This window comes from Dryobates pubescens, chromosome 34 (assembly GCF_014839835.1).
Source record: "Dryobates pubescens isolate bDryPub1 chromosome 34, bDryPub1.pri, whole genome shotgun sequence".
Taxonomy (NCBI): Eukaryota; Metazoa; Chordata; class Aves; order Piciformes; family Picidae; genus Dryobates; species Dryobates pubescens.
The window spans coordinates 4,875,367-4,891,750 of NC_071645.1; the positions used below are offsets into that span (position 1 = coordinate 4,875,367).

General features: G+C 47.5%; 1 protein-coding gene across 5 annotated transcripts in view; it reads right to left on the reverse strand.

Moving 5' to 3' along the window:
* Positions 1 to 346: 346 nt before the first annotated feature.
* ZBTB44 (zinc finger and BTB domain containing 44) overlaps positions 347 to 16,384 on the reverse strand; it is a 40,345-nt gene continuing 24,307 nt past the window's right edge. Inside the window, exons 3-6 of one of the 5 annotated variants that reach the window (XM_054175970.1) lie at positions 14,260 to 14,344; positions 8,346 to 8,455; positions 3,170 to 3,470; positions 347 to 660 (exon numbers count right to left, since the gene is read on the reverse strand). In XM_054175970.1, coding sequence (XP_054031945.1) covers positions 378 to 660; positions 3,170 to 3,470; positions 8,346 to 8,455; positions 14,260 to 14,344 — 779 coding nt within the window. In that variant the 3' untranslated portion in view covers positions 347 to 377. Of the gene's footprint in view, positions 661 to 1,972; positions 2,221 to 3,169; positions 3,471 to 8,345; positions 8,510 to 14,259; positions 14,345 to 16,384 lie in introns of those variants that run through there. The other 4 variants (XM_054175969.1, XM_054175968.1, XM_054175972.1 and 1 more) reach the window with 4 other exon arrangements.

A 16,384-nucleotide genomic window follows, 5' to 3' on the forward strand; every position in this document is an offset into this window, starting at 1 on the left:
TGTGCATTCAGTCTTCAGTATTTTTCACAGAAGTGAGCATTCAGTCACAAAAAATAAGGTAACATCTGTTGCAGTTTCCTCTTTAAAGCGTTAGCTGACGAAGTGGAAAGGGGGGGGAAAAAAAAGAAATCCCTTCCCCCGCTTTCAGGTTTGTTCTTTTCGTTTGTTTGTTGTTGTGGTTTGTTGTTTTTTTTTTTCCTCTTTTTGTTTTTGTTAATAATAATAATTAAAAAAAAAAAATTAAATTAAAATGTACAGGACCAAACACAGGCACTTTCCAAAGAACAGAAAAACCAAAACAAACCCCACCCCCCCCCCCCCCCAACTCCTTCCCCCCCTTCCCCATTAAAAATGCTCAATGCAACCAAACCCACGGATTATTCGATAGTAATAGACGAGAGCTCCGTTTTGGGAGGGTCACCTGCGGCCGCCTCGGCAGCGGTGTTAGTCTTTGGCTGCTCTGGCACATCTTCTTCCTTCTCTGCCAACCCACCCAGAGACCCCAAGGGGAAAGTGCTTTCACAATTCTGAGTTGACGACACCTGTGAAATGACAGGCATTTGGACAGAAGAGTTGCTCTCAAAGCCATGCTCCCCTAGCTCATACTGCCCGAGGGTCTCTTCTTGTTCCTGGTTTAAGTAGTCCGGTACTAGGAAGTCACTAGAAGAGGGGCAAAGGACAGAAGAGAAATGTCATTTCTCACACAAACATCAGTGACAGCAGTTTCATCACACAAACTGTATTGCACAGAGAGACTCATTCCACGTGGCCCTGAAGTTCATCACTGCAACCTGCTTGTGCCGAACGGCACAGGGAATTTATTCCAAGGCATCTCGTTTCACATGGTTGTGCATCCGTATTTCCTACACAGCAACCTCTGATTGTTTTGATTGTTAGCACCTTGATGAGAAGGAAAGTTAATGGCTGGAACATCAGATGGCACTGACAACCTCATTGAAAAAAGGGAACGCTCAGCCTTTATAAATAGACACAAAAATGAGTTCAGCACTGGCAGAGATGTGGGTCTGTGCCAGGCCTGAGATAAAATCCACCCAAAGCACAGCAGCAGCACTCCTGACAGGGTGGACAGGCTGTGAACACAAGTGTGAGGTGAGGGAGCCAGGGCTCTGCTGAAAGCACAGTGGTGTTTGGGGATGCTGACAGGCCTCACGCTACCGTGAAAAGAAAGGAATTGAATTTCCTGCCCATTTCAGTCCATGCCGGACCTTAACTCTTACCGACTGAGGGCTGAGTGGATCCAAACAACATCTACCAAACTCCTCAGCAGCATCAGCCCACAACCCACATCAAATGTCTTGCACATTTGCAGCACCAGACATTTTCAGTTTGCACTTGAGGCGAGCAGGCATAGATCACACACAGGCACGTTTGTGTGCTTTGTGCTAATCCATTTCAAAGCAGCTCCTGGAAGTGACAAGCAGCATTCACTGCCTCAAACCCAAACTCATCACCAACTCGGCTGCTGTTTGAAATTCACACACAAATTCTACAGGCAACTGAAATCACATCCTGTAATTTGACAACTAAATGCTTAGCACAACCATGGCACCATCCCTGAAGAGTTTTCCCTCAAGTTTTGGCACAAACACCAAGAACTTGGTACTACGAACCAATCTCGCCTTGGAAAAGCTGGGACTGGTTTGCCTGCTTTGTTTTGCAGTTTGTTGGTTTATTTATCCTCCCTCCCCCTAGCCTGCATCATTCCTGAGACAACCAAAGAGAAGATGCTGAAATGTTTTGTAAAGGGGAAAGAGCACGATGTCTAGAAATCAGGAGGGATGGGATTGTAGATGCTGGAACATCTACAATACATTGGGTTTTGCTCTGGAGACAGATGATTTGCACCAAGCTGCACCCTCTCTACAGATTTAAGAGCTGGGAGAGCTATCTTCCTCCAATTTCCCTCACCCTTTTTCCTCTTTTTCTAGCTCGAATTCCAATGGTTACAAACATTTCTTTCAGTATGAGAAAACAGCTTTAGCCTCCTGCCTCAGAAGCCTTCTAATAGACCTTTAGTGACATTCATAGAATGGTTTGGGTTGGAAGGGACCTTAAAGATCATCCAGTTCCAACCCCCTGCCATGAGCAGGGACACCTTCTACTAGCCCAGGTTGCTCAAGGCCTCATCCAAGCTGGCCTTGAACACCTCCAGGGAGGGGACATCCAGGACCTCCCTGTTCCAGTGTCTCACCACCCTCACTGTAAAGAACAGAACAGAGAGAGTAAAGAATAAAACAGAGTGTGGCTCAAGAATGAATGAATTTTGAACTGGAATTAGCTGGCAACCTGATGAGAGGCACAGCAGGCTGCCCTGAAAGCAGGAAAAGATGACAAAAAGGAAAAAGAAAGGGGAAAAAAAGAAAGGAAAAAAAGGTGAAAAAAGAGGGGGGAGAGAAGTGGGAAAAAGGAAAAAAAAATAAAGGGAGGAAAGGCAAAAATTAGAAAGGGAAGAAAGTTAAAAAGCAGAAAAAAAGGAAAATAAAGGAAAAAATGAAAAAGGGGAGGAAGGGGCAAAGAAAAAAAAAGGAGGGGGAAAAGAAGTGAAGCAAAAAAAAAAAGGAAAACATAAAAAAGGGAGAAAAGGAAAAAGGGAAAGAGAGGGAAAAAATAAAAGGGAAAGAGGGGGAAAAGGAAAAAGGGAAAGAGGGGGAAAAGGAAAAAGGGAAAGAGAGCGAAAAAATAAAAGGGAAAGAGAGGGGAAAAAGAAAAAGGGAAAGAGAGGGGAAAAAGAAAAAGGGAAAGAGAGGGGGAAAAGAAAAAGGGAAAGAGAGGGGGAAAAGAAAAAGGGAAAGAGAGGGGGAAAAGAAAAGGGAAAGAGAGGGGGAAAAGAAAAGGGAAAGAGAGGGGGAAAAGAAAAGGGAAAGAGAGGGGGAAAAGAAAAGGGAAAGAGAGGGGAAAATAGAAGGGAAAGAGAGGGGAAAATAAAAGGGAAAGAGAGGGAAAAAATAAAAGGGAAAGAGAGGGAAAAAATAAAAGGGAAAGAGAGGGAAAAAATAAAAGGGAAAGAGAGGGGAAAAGAAAAGGGAAAAAGGAAAACCTAGAAGGGAAAAATGGAAAAACCTAAAAGGGAAAATGGAACAAAATAAAAAAAGGGGGGAAAGGGAAAAACAAGCAGGTTTCCCTGGTAGGTTTTTGCTGTGCACCTCACCTGCTCTGGAAGTAGTTTGCTAGCTCTGACGCTTCATGGTTCAAGCTCCTCAGGTGCACGATTAAATTCCCAGAGTTGGTGAACATGGCGCCGCATGTTTTGCACTCGTAAATCCGAGGCTTGCGGATAATGTGCCGGGAAACCCGCATGTGGTGTTTATATTCCCCGAAGGAAGTGAAAGTGGCACTACATATCTGGCATCGGAAACAGCGTTTACCTTCGTGCTTCAGGCGGTGCATCTTGAGGGAGTAAGCTCGGGTGAACTTTTTCCCGCAGCGGTCACACTGAAATGGTTTAATGCCTGCAGGAAAGAGAGCGGGGGGAAAAAAAAAACCAAACCAAAAAAAACCACACACACACACACACAAAAGTAAGATACCACCTCCCCCCCCCACCCACCGCCCCCACCCACCACCCCCAGAAAGAAATGCGACAGGGGTTGCAGTGAGAAGGCAGCGGGGCGATCAGAAACGCCTGCCCGGGTTCTGATGGAGGGAGAGAGGAGGGGTGGGCAGGCAGAGGGAGGCGCTGGGTTAGGAGGGCAGCCCCCGCCGAGGGGTACGGAGGGCAGCCCCGGCCGAGGGCTACGGAGGGCAGCCCCCGCCGAGGGCTACGGAGGGCAGCCCCCGCCGAGGGCTACGGAGGGCAGCCCCCGCCGAGGGCTACGGAGGGCAGCCCCCGCCGAGGGCTACGGAGGGCAGCCCCCGCCGAGGGCTACGGAGGGCAGCCCCCGCCGAGGGCTACGGAGGGCAGCCCCCGCCGAGGGCTACGGAGGGCAGCCCCCGCCGAGGGCTACGGAGGGCAGCCCCCGCCGAGGGGTACGGAGGGCAGCCCCCGCCGAGGGGTACGGAGGGCAGCCCCGGCCGAGGGGTACGGAGGGCAGCCTCGGCCGAGGGGTACGGAGGGCACCCTCCGCCGAGGGGATCCTCTGCCAAGGGCTAGGAGGGGGTCCCCCGCCTAGGGGTAAGGAGGGGATTCTCTGCTTAGCTTTAAAATGGCACAAAAAGAAGCAAGAGAGCTGTTGAGGTTCAGAGAATTGGAGAATGGTTTGGGTTGGAAGGGACCTTAAAGATCATTCAGTTCCAACCCCCACGTCATGGGCAGGGACACCTCCCACCAGCCCAGGTGGGTCATGGACTCATCCAACCTGGCCTTCAACACCTCCAAGGAGGAGGCATCCACAACCTCCCTAGGCAACCTGTCCCAGTGTCTCCCCACCCTCACTGGAAAGAATTTCTTCCTCATCTCCAGTCTAAATCTCCCCTCTTCTAGCTCAAAGCCATTGCCCATCAAGAACTGTTGAGGTTGGGAGAGACCTTTGAGATCATGAAGTTCAACTGCTCACCCATAGCTCACAATTTAGAGCAGGCTGAGGGGAGGCCTCACTGCTCTCTACAACTCCCTGAAAGGAGGTTGGAGTTGGTCTCTTCTCCCTGCTGTCAGGAGGAGAGGAAATAGCCAGAAATTGTGCCAGGGGAGGTTTAGGTTGGAGATAGGAAGAATTTCTTTGCTGCAAGAGTGGTCAGGGATTGGAACAGGCTGTCCAGGGAGGTGGTGGAGTCCCCATCCCTGGAGGTGTTCAAGAAACCTGTGGGCATGGCACTTGGGGAACATGGTTTATTGGCCATGGTGGTGTTATGTTGGACTCCATGATCTCAGGGGGCTTTTCTAGCTGCCCCAATTCTACGACCCCATGATCCCACCGCTACTAAACAATTAGAAGAGCGCTCCACAGAACCGCCTGCCAGCAGATTCCATAACACAACCTGTCTGTAAGGCTTACACATCGTCTCCCCACAGCTTAAAAACCCAGCGCAGGCCTCTGTGGATTACACCGCGGCTTAAGATCCTGAGCCACAGCCAAACAGTATCCAATGCAGCCATGATCTCAACCCATCTTTGAACTCTTTTGATCTCTGCAAATTCTTGTGCCAGACTGCCTCCCAACAATGCAATTATCAGCCTGCCCTTAATTGCAACGTCTTTTGCTGGCTGCCTTTGGCCTCTGAGAAGGGTTCTGGCAGGGGGACTGTGAGCACAAGGACGCCCCTGTAATGCAGCAGGAGTGGTGATAAAAGGGCGAAGCAGCAGCCTTTATATCGCGTGGGAACCTTGCTCTACAAGAATCTTCAGCAGCTCTGCATGGCTGGCAGCTCTCTCAGACACTTTAGCTTCATGCCTCTCATTTCTTCTCTCTTTTTAATTCAAAAATTCACATCCCAGCCCATTTTTTGACTTCTTGCAGGCACTAAAACTCCCTTAAAACACCAACTTTGCAACGTGTTGGAGTGCCTGAGAGTAGGGAGCCACAAAAAACCCCTAAAACACCAACTCTGCAATGTGTTGGAGTGCCTGAGAGTAGGGAGCCACAAAAAACCCCTAAAACACCAACTCTGCAATGTGTTGGAGTGCCTGAGAGTAGGGAGCCACAAAAAACCCTGAAACACCAATTTTGCAACTTGTTGGAGTGGCTAAGAGTAGGGAGCCACAAAAACCCCTTCAAACATTACTTCTGCAGTGTGTTGCAGTGGCTGAGAGTAGGGAATCACCAAAAAAAAGCCTTAAAAACTACCTTTGTAATGTCTTGGGAGTGCCTGAGTGTAGGGAACCACAAACAAACCCTAAACCACCAATTCTGCAATGTGTTGGAGTGCCTGAGAGTAGGGAATCACACAACCCCCTTCAAACACTACTTTTGCAATGTGTTGCAGTGGCTGACAGTAGGGAATCACAAAAAAACCCTGAAACACCAACTTTGCAACATGTTGGAGAGGCTGAGAGTAGGGAATCACACAAACCCCTTCAAACACTACCTCTGCAATGTGTTGGAGTGCCTGAGAGTAGGGAACCACAAAAAAACCCTAAAACACCAACTCTGCAATGTGTTGGAGTGGCTGAGAGTAAGGAATCACACTAACCCCTTCAAACACTACCTCTGCAATGTGTTGGAGTGGCTCAGAGTAGGGAATCACACAAAGCCCTTCAAACACTACCTCTGCAAGGTGTTGGAGTGCCTGAGAGTCTGGAACCACAAAAAAAAAAACCCTAAAACCCCAACTCTGCAATGTGTTGGAGTGGCTGGGAGCAGGGAATCACACCCAAACAGAACTACTCTAGCATAAAATAAGTGACTCACTAAAAAGTTAAGATCTAATAAAAAAGCCTGAGCTGCAGAGAAGTGTGGAAAATCCAAAGGGGAGGCCAAGACTCTGGAATATGGAGCCCCATTCATAAGAGGGCTGTCAGGGGATAAAAAAGAAGGCTTTTTTTTTCCCCTTCCCCCCTAAAGGCTGAATGTTCATCAGCCCAGGCTGTTAATTCCACTCTGCTTTCCTTAAGTTCAAAGCAGGAGCTGAACTTTTAATTGGGGCTTTTATGCAGAGCAAGCTGTAGTTAAGGTGACACCAAAACTCCTCGTTAAGCATGTGAAAACAAGTTAATATCCTGGAATATTGTCTTGGGGAGCTCAGCCTGCTCCTGCTTTTGTGCTGTTCAAGGGCATCTATTTCCTCTGATAGTTTGAGGAAAATCTCTTCAGTCATTTTGCTTATTTGAAAACACTTCCAACATTGACAAGGTTGGGGAGTTTCTTTTGCATGCTAATTACTCCAAACCAGCTATTCAGACCTCTCCCAATTCTGCCCAGGGGTTGCCTGTTGACAGCTTGGCCAGAGCTGCTTCGCTGAAGCCTGTCTGGCTGCTGTCAGTGAAGACTTTAAGCACCAGCTTGGGATCATTTCACACCTGATATGCCCACAAAGTTTGTTGTTTTAAAAGTATTAAACTCATCTTTATGACTGCTGGCCTAAACACATTGTGGTCATTTTGCTTGAAGGGATTTGACAGCGAGGTGCTGACAGTGAAAAAACCAAATGACACCTTGCCAGGTGTGGTCTGCTCTGTCCCAAAATGGTGCAGCAGCTCTGTGCAGGTAAGAGCTGAGCTCAAACCAGGAGATTATAGGATCACAGAATGGCTTAGGTTGGAAGGGATCTCAGAGATCAACTACTCCAACCTCCTTGCCATGGGCAGGGACACCTCTCCACTAGAACTGGTTGCTCAAGGCCTCATCCAACCTGGCCTTCAACACCTCTAGGGAGAGGGCATCCACAACCTCCCTGGGCAAACCATTCCAGGGTCTCACCATCCTAACACTGAAGAGCTTCTGCCAAAGATCCAGTCTAACACTACTCTCCCTCAGCTTCAAACCATTCCCCCTTGTCCTGTTGCTAGACACCCTTATGGAAAGTCCCTCTCCAGCCTTCCTGTAGGACCCCCTCAGGAAGGCAGCTCTAAAGTTCCCCTGGAGTTTTCTCTAGGCTGAACACCCCCAGCTCCCTCATCCTATCCTCACAGCAGAGGTGCTCCAGCCCTTGGATCATCTTTGTGACCCTCCTCTAGACTCGCTTCAACAGTTCTATGTCCTTCTTATGCCAAACCATCAGGCAAACCAGGAGTTGTTGAAGCATCAGGCAAGTGATCAACCTTTTAATATTCCCCTCACTCACTAAAATGTCAATGCTGGGCCAGATAATGCTGACAAGTCTTGATAAATACTGACAGCAAAGACATTAGGAGTTCATTCTTTGGTCAGAAATCAAAATGAATGCAATGATTTGGGGATGAAGTCTCAGAGGAGGCATTTGCATAAACCTTTTGCTACCTGTGGTACCTAAATTGATTATCAAAGCAATTCAGTTGTCCTGCCATCCCTCCTGAAATGGAGATCCAAAGGCATGTAACATTCTTCCATGCAAGGACAGAAGATAGAGCACAGCCTCTGATGGCTGCAAGCCTCTAAAACACAGCAGACAACTACAACAGGTGAGAGGAAGGATTTCAGTCTACCCCACTTCTTCAGCACAATAACAAAGCAGAGCAGACTTGACTTCATCTCAAATCTTTCTCCTGCAAATGAATTATTCTGATGAGCTCTAGGCAATCAGCTATTTTGCAGTCCACACAAACCCTAATCATCCATGAGCAGAGCTATCAGTCAGGTTTGATGTATCAAAACAAGCCTTCAGTGAGACACAGCTCTAACCCAAGCTTTCTGAAATCAATTCTCAAGTGCTTGGCAGGTGATTAAGAAACAGAACTGCATTATTCTAGCTGCTGCACAGCGAGCTGGGAGCCTATGGAGGAGTTAATTCCTGGAAGGAGGACTGGCTCTTACCTGAGTGGATAAGCATGTGTTGTTTTAGGTTCTGAATGCGAGTGAAGCGGACCCCGCAGGTTGGACACTGAAAAGGTCTGTCTGGACCGTTTGGGCTGGGTCTCTCTGTGCTGCTGGTAGAAGGAGCAATGTAGAGTTGGTAGGGATACTGAACGTTCTCCAAACTACAAAGAAAAGATTCACTGATTTACAAGCAAGCTAGAGGGAACCAAAAGCACCAAGCCTTGTCCGTGGAAACCTCAACCCTGAGCACTTTGGTATCAAACCTGCTGCGTCCCGTGAGCTCTGCTTCAGCTCGGCCTCCAGAGCAGCGCCCCTGGCCTGGCATCTGGAGGCTCCTAGTCACTGACATTGCACAGAACCAGAGAATAACAGAGTCACAGACTGCACTGGACTGGAAAGGACCCTCAAAGGTCACCTTGTCCAACCCTGCTGCAGTCAGCAGGGACATATCCAACTGGATCAAGCTGCCCAGGGCCCCATCGAGTCTGATCCTGAATGTCTCCAGGGACTTCTGGTTCTGTGGGCAACAAGTAATAGAATCCTAGAACCATTTTGGTTGGAAAAGACTTTTAAGACCATCATGCTAAACCACTCTCTAGCTCTGCCAAGGCTGTTGCTAAACCATGTCCCTCAGCACCACATCTCTGCCTCTTTCGAGCACCTGCATGGATGAAGATTCAACCACCTCCCTGGGCAGCCTGTGCCAGGTCTGAGCACAGCAGCTGCAGAGCACAGGCATTTTCTCAAGCCCAGCAATGATTTACAACCAGCAAACAGCCCCTTGAGGAAAGATTTAGAGAACTGAGCAAATTGGAAAGGAAAGGAAAGGAGCATTTTGCAGCTTCAGTGGTATTTAGAGACGAAATTAAAGCTGATTCATTTTCATTTCAACCCAGGTTCCATGAACAAACATCAGGCTCCACAATTACATATTTCCACATTTAAAGTATTAATCTAATTACTCAGTATTTGCTCCTTGTCTGAGCCAGTCACCTCGATGAGAACAGCTGTGTTCAAAAGCAGCACACAGCCTGTAATAAAGGAACAATTTAACTTCCAAAGTGATTTATTTTCAAGTGACTAATTGCTCCTCCATAGCCTCTAGCTGCAAAGTCTTTAAGGGAACCACAGTGTTATAATCCAAGTCCTCTGGCAAGGAACTCACTTCACTAAAGGGCACAGTGAAAGAAAAACAAATCTGCTGGTACAAACATAACAACAGCAGGAGTTTGGTCTCACCTGGGGTTTCCCTTCCCTCAGCATTAAGGGCTGTATCTTGGGTTGAAATAAGACATTTCAGCTTGCTCACAGCCTGATGGCAGATCAGCCCTCACTGGCAGCAGGGAACTGCTCTGACCCTGAACACTCCACAGCCAGGACAATGCAACTTCAGTTCTGCCAAACTGTCACGTCTGAGATGCGTTGAAAAATAAAGCACAACAATGGCTCCTGCTGCAGACAGGCAGGAAGCCTCCTGAACAAATCCTGCTGCAAGTCTGCTTCTACCTTCAGCCCACATTGCTGGTTTCAAGGTTAGGCTGAGTCTGTGGGCTTCAAAGATTCCCTTGAAACAAGCACTCTGCACTAATTCACTTGCCTATGCATCACACAAACATCCAGAGCACAGGAGGTCAAGAACTAGGACCATCTCCTTAACTCTGATACCTTAACTGTCTTGATCTGCCCTGGAAATGGGTGTCAGTACAACTGTGAGAACTGAGTACCTGAATGCTGAGGGCCTTGCTGGCCCAAGTCCCACTTGTAAGATGTATCTGGAGAGAAAGCACCAGGTATCCCTCAACAGACATAAGATACAGGAGTTCCCTGCAGGAGTTTAGCATCACTCTGCCTCCAAAACACAGAATGATTTCTGGTCTCACATGGAACTGCAATAATACTTGCTCTAAGGAAGAAATTTTATTGTCCTTCACATCTTTTTATACACAGTGGGGTCCCAGAGAGCTGTGGAAAAAATCAGATGCAGACAGGCTTGTTGATCTTTGCTGAAGGGAATATTTGCAAGAGGGAAGTTATCAGCTCATATCCTGGCCCTGGCAGTTCACTGCCATTTATGGGTCTAAAAAAGCCATGAGCTGGCTCACCAAATGCACTTGAAATAAACAAAGGTGCTTTTAAAGGCAAGTGCTGATCTGTCTAACCAAATTTCTGCCAGTCTCTGGCACTCCTGTTCCTCTTTCTGAGCAGAGAAAGAACAGATTTTTGGCCTAGCTGGATGTGGAAACTCTTGTGGTGTTGCCTCTGGAGGTGGTGTGACCATAACACTTTCCACTTCACCACTGAAAACTCCATCAACAGAGACTAACAGCTGGGGCTGTTAGCCAACACATAAATAAATGTAGATGGCCATAAAGACACAAACATGGTGTGCTCAAACAAGGAGGACATTTGGGGGTTGCAACATTTAACTTGCTCTATGGAGAACTTCCCCTTATTCATAGATTCATAGGATGGAGTGGGTTGGAAGGGACCTTGAAGATCATCTAGCTCCAACCCCCCTGCCATGGACAGGGACACCTCCCACCAGCTCAGGTTGCTCAAGGCCTCATCCAAGCTGGCCTTGAACACCTCCAGGGAGGAGGCAGCCACAACCTCCTTGGGCAACCTGTTCCAGTCTTCCCACCCTCACTGTAGAGAATTTCTTTCCAAGAATCTTCTGGCAACACACTTCTTAAGTCCTTCCTCCCTCATTCCTGCATTAAGAGACTGTAAAGAGGCAAAAGTGCATTGTGCTCCTAGAACTGTCTAAGGAGACACAGAAACTAGGGGAGAAATGTGGAGCCACAGCTCTCCTTTTGTTTCCAGCTGTCTCAGGCCAGCTCATCCTCAAAGGCTTTCCTGGTGAAAGCTTCTCTGAAGCTGCAACAGAAAGAAGTGTGCTGGGGACAACCTTCCTAGAAGAAATTGGGTTTGTTTTTCCCCTACATAAAATCTTCATGATGAGAAAGGCTGCTTAGAGCAAATGAAAAGGAGATCAAGAGCTCTCCAGCTTCAGGTGTCTACCCTGGTTTTCTCCATCCTTCCAGCACAAGCAAGCTGAAATACCTATTGGTGACATAACTGTGTGGCCCTGAGTACAGGGAGGAAATCCCATTTGAAACACAATCCTATTTTCTCTGCCCTGCTTCCTTTTTCCCCCCCTCACACACACTTTGTTTTTCATGACTTGCAGTTTGGGCTAAATGTGGCATTTAACAGTTGAGATTTGTCTAACATCTCAGGGAATTTCTCTAACAGCCAGATAAAGAGAGAGGTTTAAAATGTTTTCACAGGAGCACTGAAACATTCTCCTTGCAATTTTCCCTTCTTTTCATCATGATTATATGCACAGTTAACTGTGCAGAACTGAACTGACAAATGGGGATGCCAGACTGCTCAGTTTTGTTCTCTCTTTGTAAATAACTATTGTTTTAGAAAGGGGGATCAGAGAGATCTTTTACAGCAGAGCCTTTACTGCTCCTTTTCTTTTTTAGTGCAGCCACAAACTGAGCCATGGCTGAATTACAGATCTGGGCTACAAAACTGTGCTCCAGCCCAAGTGTGAAACAGCAGAGAAAAGAGAGATCAGGCTTTGCTCTGAAGCAGTACTTTTAACCCTCAACAGATTCCTGGGGGCCTATTAAGCTGACAAAAATTACACACAACCTGCTGGTTATGAAGCACTGATTATGGAGAAGGACAAAAGGAATGATTTATAGATTCATAGAATGGTTTGGGTTGGAAGGGACCTTAAAGATCAGCCAGTTCCAACCCCCCTGGGCAGGGACACCTTCCACTAGCCCAGGTTGCTCAAGACCCTGAGCACCTCCAGGGAGGGGGCATCCACAACCTCCCTGGGCAACCTGTTGTAGTGTCTTATGTCTTAATGCTTCATTTGATTAAGAATAGAATGGGGATGGGGATGGGGATGGGGATGGGGATGGGGATGGGGATGGAATAGAATGGAATGGAATGGAATAGAATGGAATGGAATGGAATGGAATGGACCGGACCAGGTTGGAAGAGACCTTCAAGATCATCGTGTCCAACCTATCATCCAAAACCTACCACCCAAACCCTGTATGCCCCCAGTGAGTGACAAGCCATATTTACTTGCTGAAGTGCCCAGCTTGTGCTGGAAATGAGGATTTAAAACTTCAGGGCTTGAAGGGCTGTCAGAGCATGTCAGAACTGTCCCATCCTGACAGGCACACACACATCAAGCGTGTCAAAGGCAACTTCTCAGCACTTGCAAGCACCATTTGATACAAGGAAGCGATTCAGGCAGCCTTGGCACTTTCATTTGAATTGATAAATCACTTGGTAGAAAATTTTAGTTCTGGAAGCCTAGAACTGTCATAAATTCCCCTACCTGTCAGCTCCCTTATTGCTATATAAACAAATGTGCAAATTCTGTTACTCTGAGACCAATTATTTTCCAACCTGAGCACAAACTAAGGCAAATTCTTTCCTTCTGTACATGGGGGAGAGCTTTTGATGGGAGGTTTCAGTGTGTTTAATGGATTTCTCTATGTCTTGAAGCTTCCCTGCTGCAGCTGGTGCTGGAGCTCTGCACTTCTTGCCGTGCTTCACTGCTGAAAATATGAATGCCACTCGATTTTAGAGCTACCCCTTTAAAAACCTGGGCTGGTTCTAACGTGCTCCTACTGCCAACTCACACCTGAAGGGCTGGGTCATTATTTTTATACTGAGGTTTGTTAACAGAAAGAGCAAATATTCTGCTGTCATACCAGGGGGGGGAAAAAAAAGGTAAAAGTTTTATCTAGGTAGTTATTTTCCCTTCAGATTTAATCCTACAACAGGGCAGGTTTGAGATGGAAATGGCAGGGAAGATTTTGTGAGCTATCAAGAGTGCAGCTCTCCACAGTTATCTCCATAGGGGATTTTCACTTGACACAGTTTCTGGAGCAACTCCCAAAGGCTCCCACTTCTCCTTGGACCCACTTGTCTGACAAAAAGCTGTGCAAAAAGTGACCTTGTCAATACTTACAGACACCACAAAAGCAAAGAAATCAAAGTCAGCCCAGCTCTGTGCACCCTCCTGTGCCACTTGCAGGTAGGGTGCTTTGCTCTAACAGAACTGCAATGTGCCTTTGACCAAACAGACCCATTTTAGCTCAGCCTTCTCCTCCAGCCTTCCCTTATAAGGGATTCTCTTAATAAATCACTCATCTCAGCACAGTAAAAGGCTGCTAAATATTTACAGGAAGAAACACACAGCATCTTGGTAATAAGCTACACACAGAAGGTTTGGGAGAAAAGATTTAAGGCTGCTGGGTGCTTTATGGCAATAGCAAGGTCTGGTGAAGCCAAGACCAGGCACTTGTTTTCATTCTGTTGCTTTTCATAGGTTCATAGAATGGTTTGGGGTTGGAAAGGACCTTAAAGGTCATCAAATTCCGACCCCCTGTCACATGCAGGGACACTTCCCACTAGATCAGGTTGCTCAAGGCCTCATCTAACCTGGCCTTGAACACCTCCAGGGAGGGGGCAGCCACAGCCTCCCTGAGCAACCCGTTCCAGTGTCTCCCCACCCTCACTGGAAAGAATTTTTTTGGGTGGCTTTAGGTGAACTTTAGCATGCATGCAACCCCCACACCTGCTTCACAGCAGAGATTTTTATTATTATTTACTAAAGAGCAGTGATGAAGAAACAGCAAAACCAGGAGCAGCTTTCTTCACCAGCGCTACCTGGCAATCGACAGGAAAGAAACAGCAACAAGTAAGCAAATTCTGACTTTTCATCACCTACATTCTTCTGGAGCATCTGAGCCTTCAGGCACTGGCTGTACTTTGATCAAGGCAGGGAAGGAGATGTACAGAGAGCTAAACATTCAGGCATTAAGGCTGGGTGGGCTAATTGCAGCCCAGCACTTGCTGCAGTGGTACATACCGATCATCATCATCTGCATGAGCGTTAGCGCCAGAGGTACTCTGGAGTGTGGGCAATCCCTCCGTAACTCCCTCATCTATAGAGCCTAGGCAAAGAGAAAAAGGGCAATTTAGTGTGAATGGATGATCATCAAGGCTGCAGAGGGGACAGGCAACGACACAGAAAGCTTGCTTCCCCAAATCTCTGAGAGCTGCTGCTTTCTGGCTGCCAAGACACTGCGATTGTCTCGAGGAAATGGTTGGGAGAAGCCAGAAGTGCTCCAACTCAGCTTCTCCTCTGCACAGATTAGCTGCTAAATGGACAACAACTCAGTACAGGCTGAATTGGCACACCTGGAAAATGGAGAGAATCTGTTAAATGCAAGCAGAGCTTTGAACAGGCACCCAGTACTAACACAGTAAATATTACCTTTGCCTAAAGGGACTGGTTCAGCCATTTTCCACACTTCTCCAGCAACAAACACTTAAATCCTGCCACACTACATTGCTTCTGTGCTCCACATCTTTCATATCCATCTATCTACCTATATTTGTTGATAATGTCTTCATAAGATGCTGAGACAGGAAGTGCCCTCTGAGAAATCAGAAATGCAACAGGAAAGAGACACAGAAAACCATGCAGAGCTCTGCTCAGCGTGTCAGCATTTAAACAAACACAGCTCGAGTGGGGTTTGGAGAGAGAGTTTCAGGTGAATGCAGCACTAAACCAAAGCTACAACCTCCATCACCTGCTGTGGCTGCTGCTCAGATGGGTTTCCTTAATCACTGCTTGCAGTTTGGTGTTCAGCTCTTGTACAGGTGTCTCAAGCAAAGCTATTCTGGCCAGATGTCACCACAACAGGGAGGGAATTTGGCAGTGCAGGATTAAAACAGAAGTGATGCCCACACCCTGCCAGCCATACCCCTTGATGAAAAAATCCTCTGGTTTGGTTAGGTGTGAGCCTTTAGATAAACAACTTTTTGTTCCCTCTTTAAGCTGAGGGCAGAGGTCAACCTGGATCACCTCACACTCCCTCCTCCTCTGATGGGAGATGATAAGAATTGATGACTAAACTCTGCCCAGTTTCATAGATTCATAGAATGGGTTGGGTTGGAAGGGACCTTCAAGATCATTCAGTTCCAACCCCTCTGCCAGGGGCAGGGACACCTTCCACTAGACCAGGATGCTCAAGGCCTCATCCAATCTGGCCTTGAACACCTCCAGGGGTCATTCACAACCACCCTAGGCAGCCTGTTCCAGTGGTAAGGAATTTCTTCCTGATCTCCAGTCCCAATCTGCCCTCTTCCAGCTCAAAGCCACTGCCCCTTGTCCTATCACTACAAGCCCTTGTATAAAAACCCTCCCCAGCTCTTCTGTAGGTACACTCTTTAGGTACTGCAAGGCTGCTCTAAGGTCTTCCTGAAGCTTTCTCTTCTCCAGGCTGAACAGCCCCAACTTTCTCAGCCTGTCCCCATAGAGGAGGTTCTCCAGCCCTCTGATCATCTTCATGGCCTCCTCTGGACCCACTCTACCAGGTCCATGGCCTTCCTGTGCTGAGGGCTCGGGAGCTGGATGCAGTGCTCCAGGTGAGGTCTCACCAGAGTAAAATGGCACAATGAGAACCTGTCTTCACAAAAAGAACACCCATAAAGGCTGTCCCTGTAAAGAACAAACCTCAGTGAAATGCAAGACTGTCTTAACATGACTATGTTAAGGGGCCAGGGATGGGAGGGAACTTGCACCTCCAGCAGTTTCAAAATACCACTAGAGAATCCACTCTTTTCCCCCATTTTATTCCAAGATAACAAACTCAGTTTGGAAAATCCAGCAACCCTGCCATCTCCCAGATCACCAGAGCTCATCCCATCTGGATGCAGCAGGAAATACTCCACTGAAAGCTAACTGAAAAATAAGCCTCATCCCTGGAAGTTTAAAGCCCCATCCCTGAGGGTTTTTAAGGCCAGGCTGGATGTGGCTCTGGGCAACCTGATCTAGTGTGAGGTGTCCCTGGCCATGGCAGGGGGGGTGGAAATGGATGATCCTTGAATCATAGAATCAGTAAGGTTGGAAAAGACCTCAAAGATCATCAAGTCCAACCTGTCACCCAACACCTCATGACTACTAAACCATGGCACCAAGTGCCACA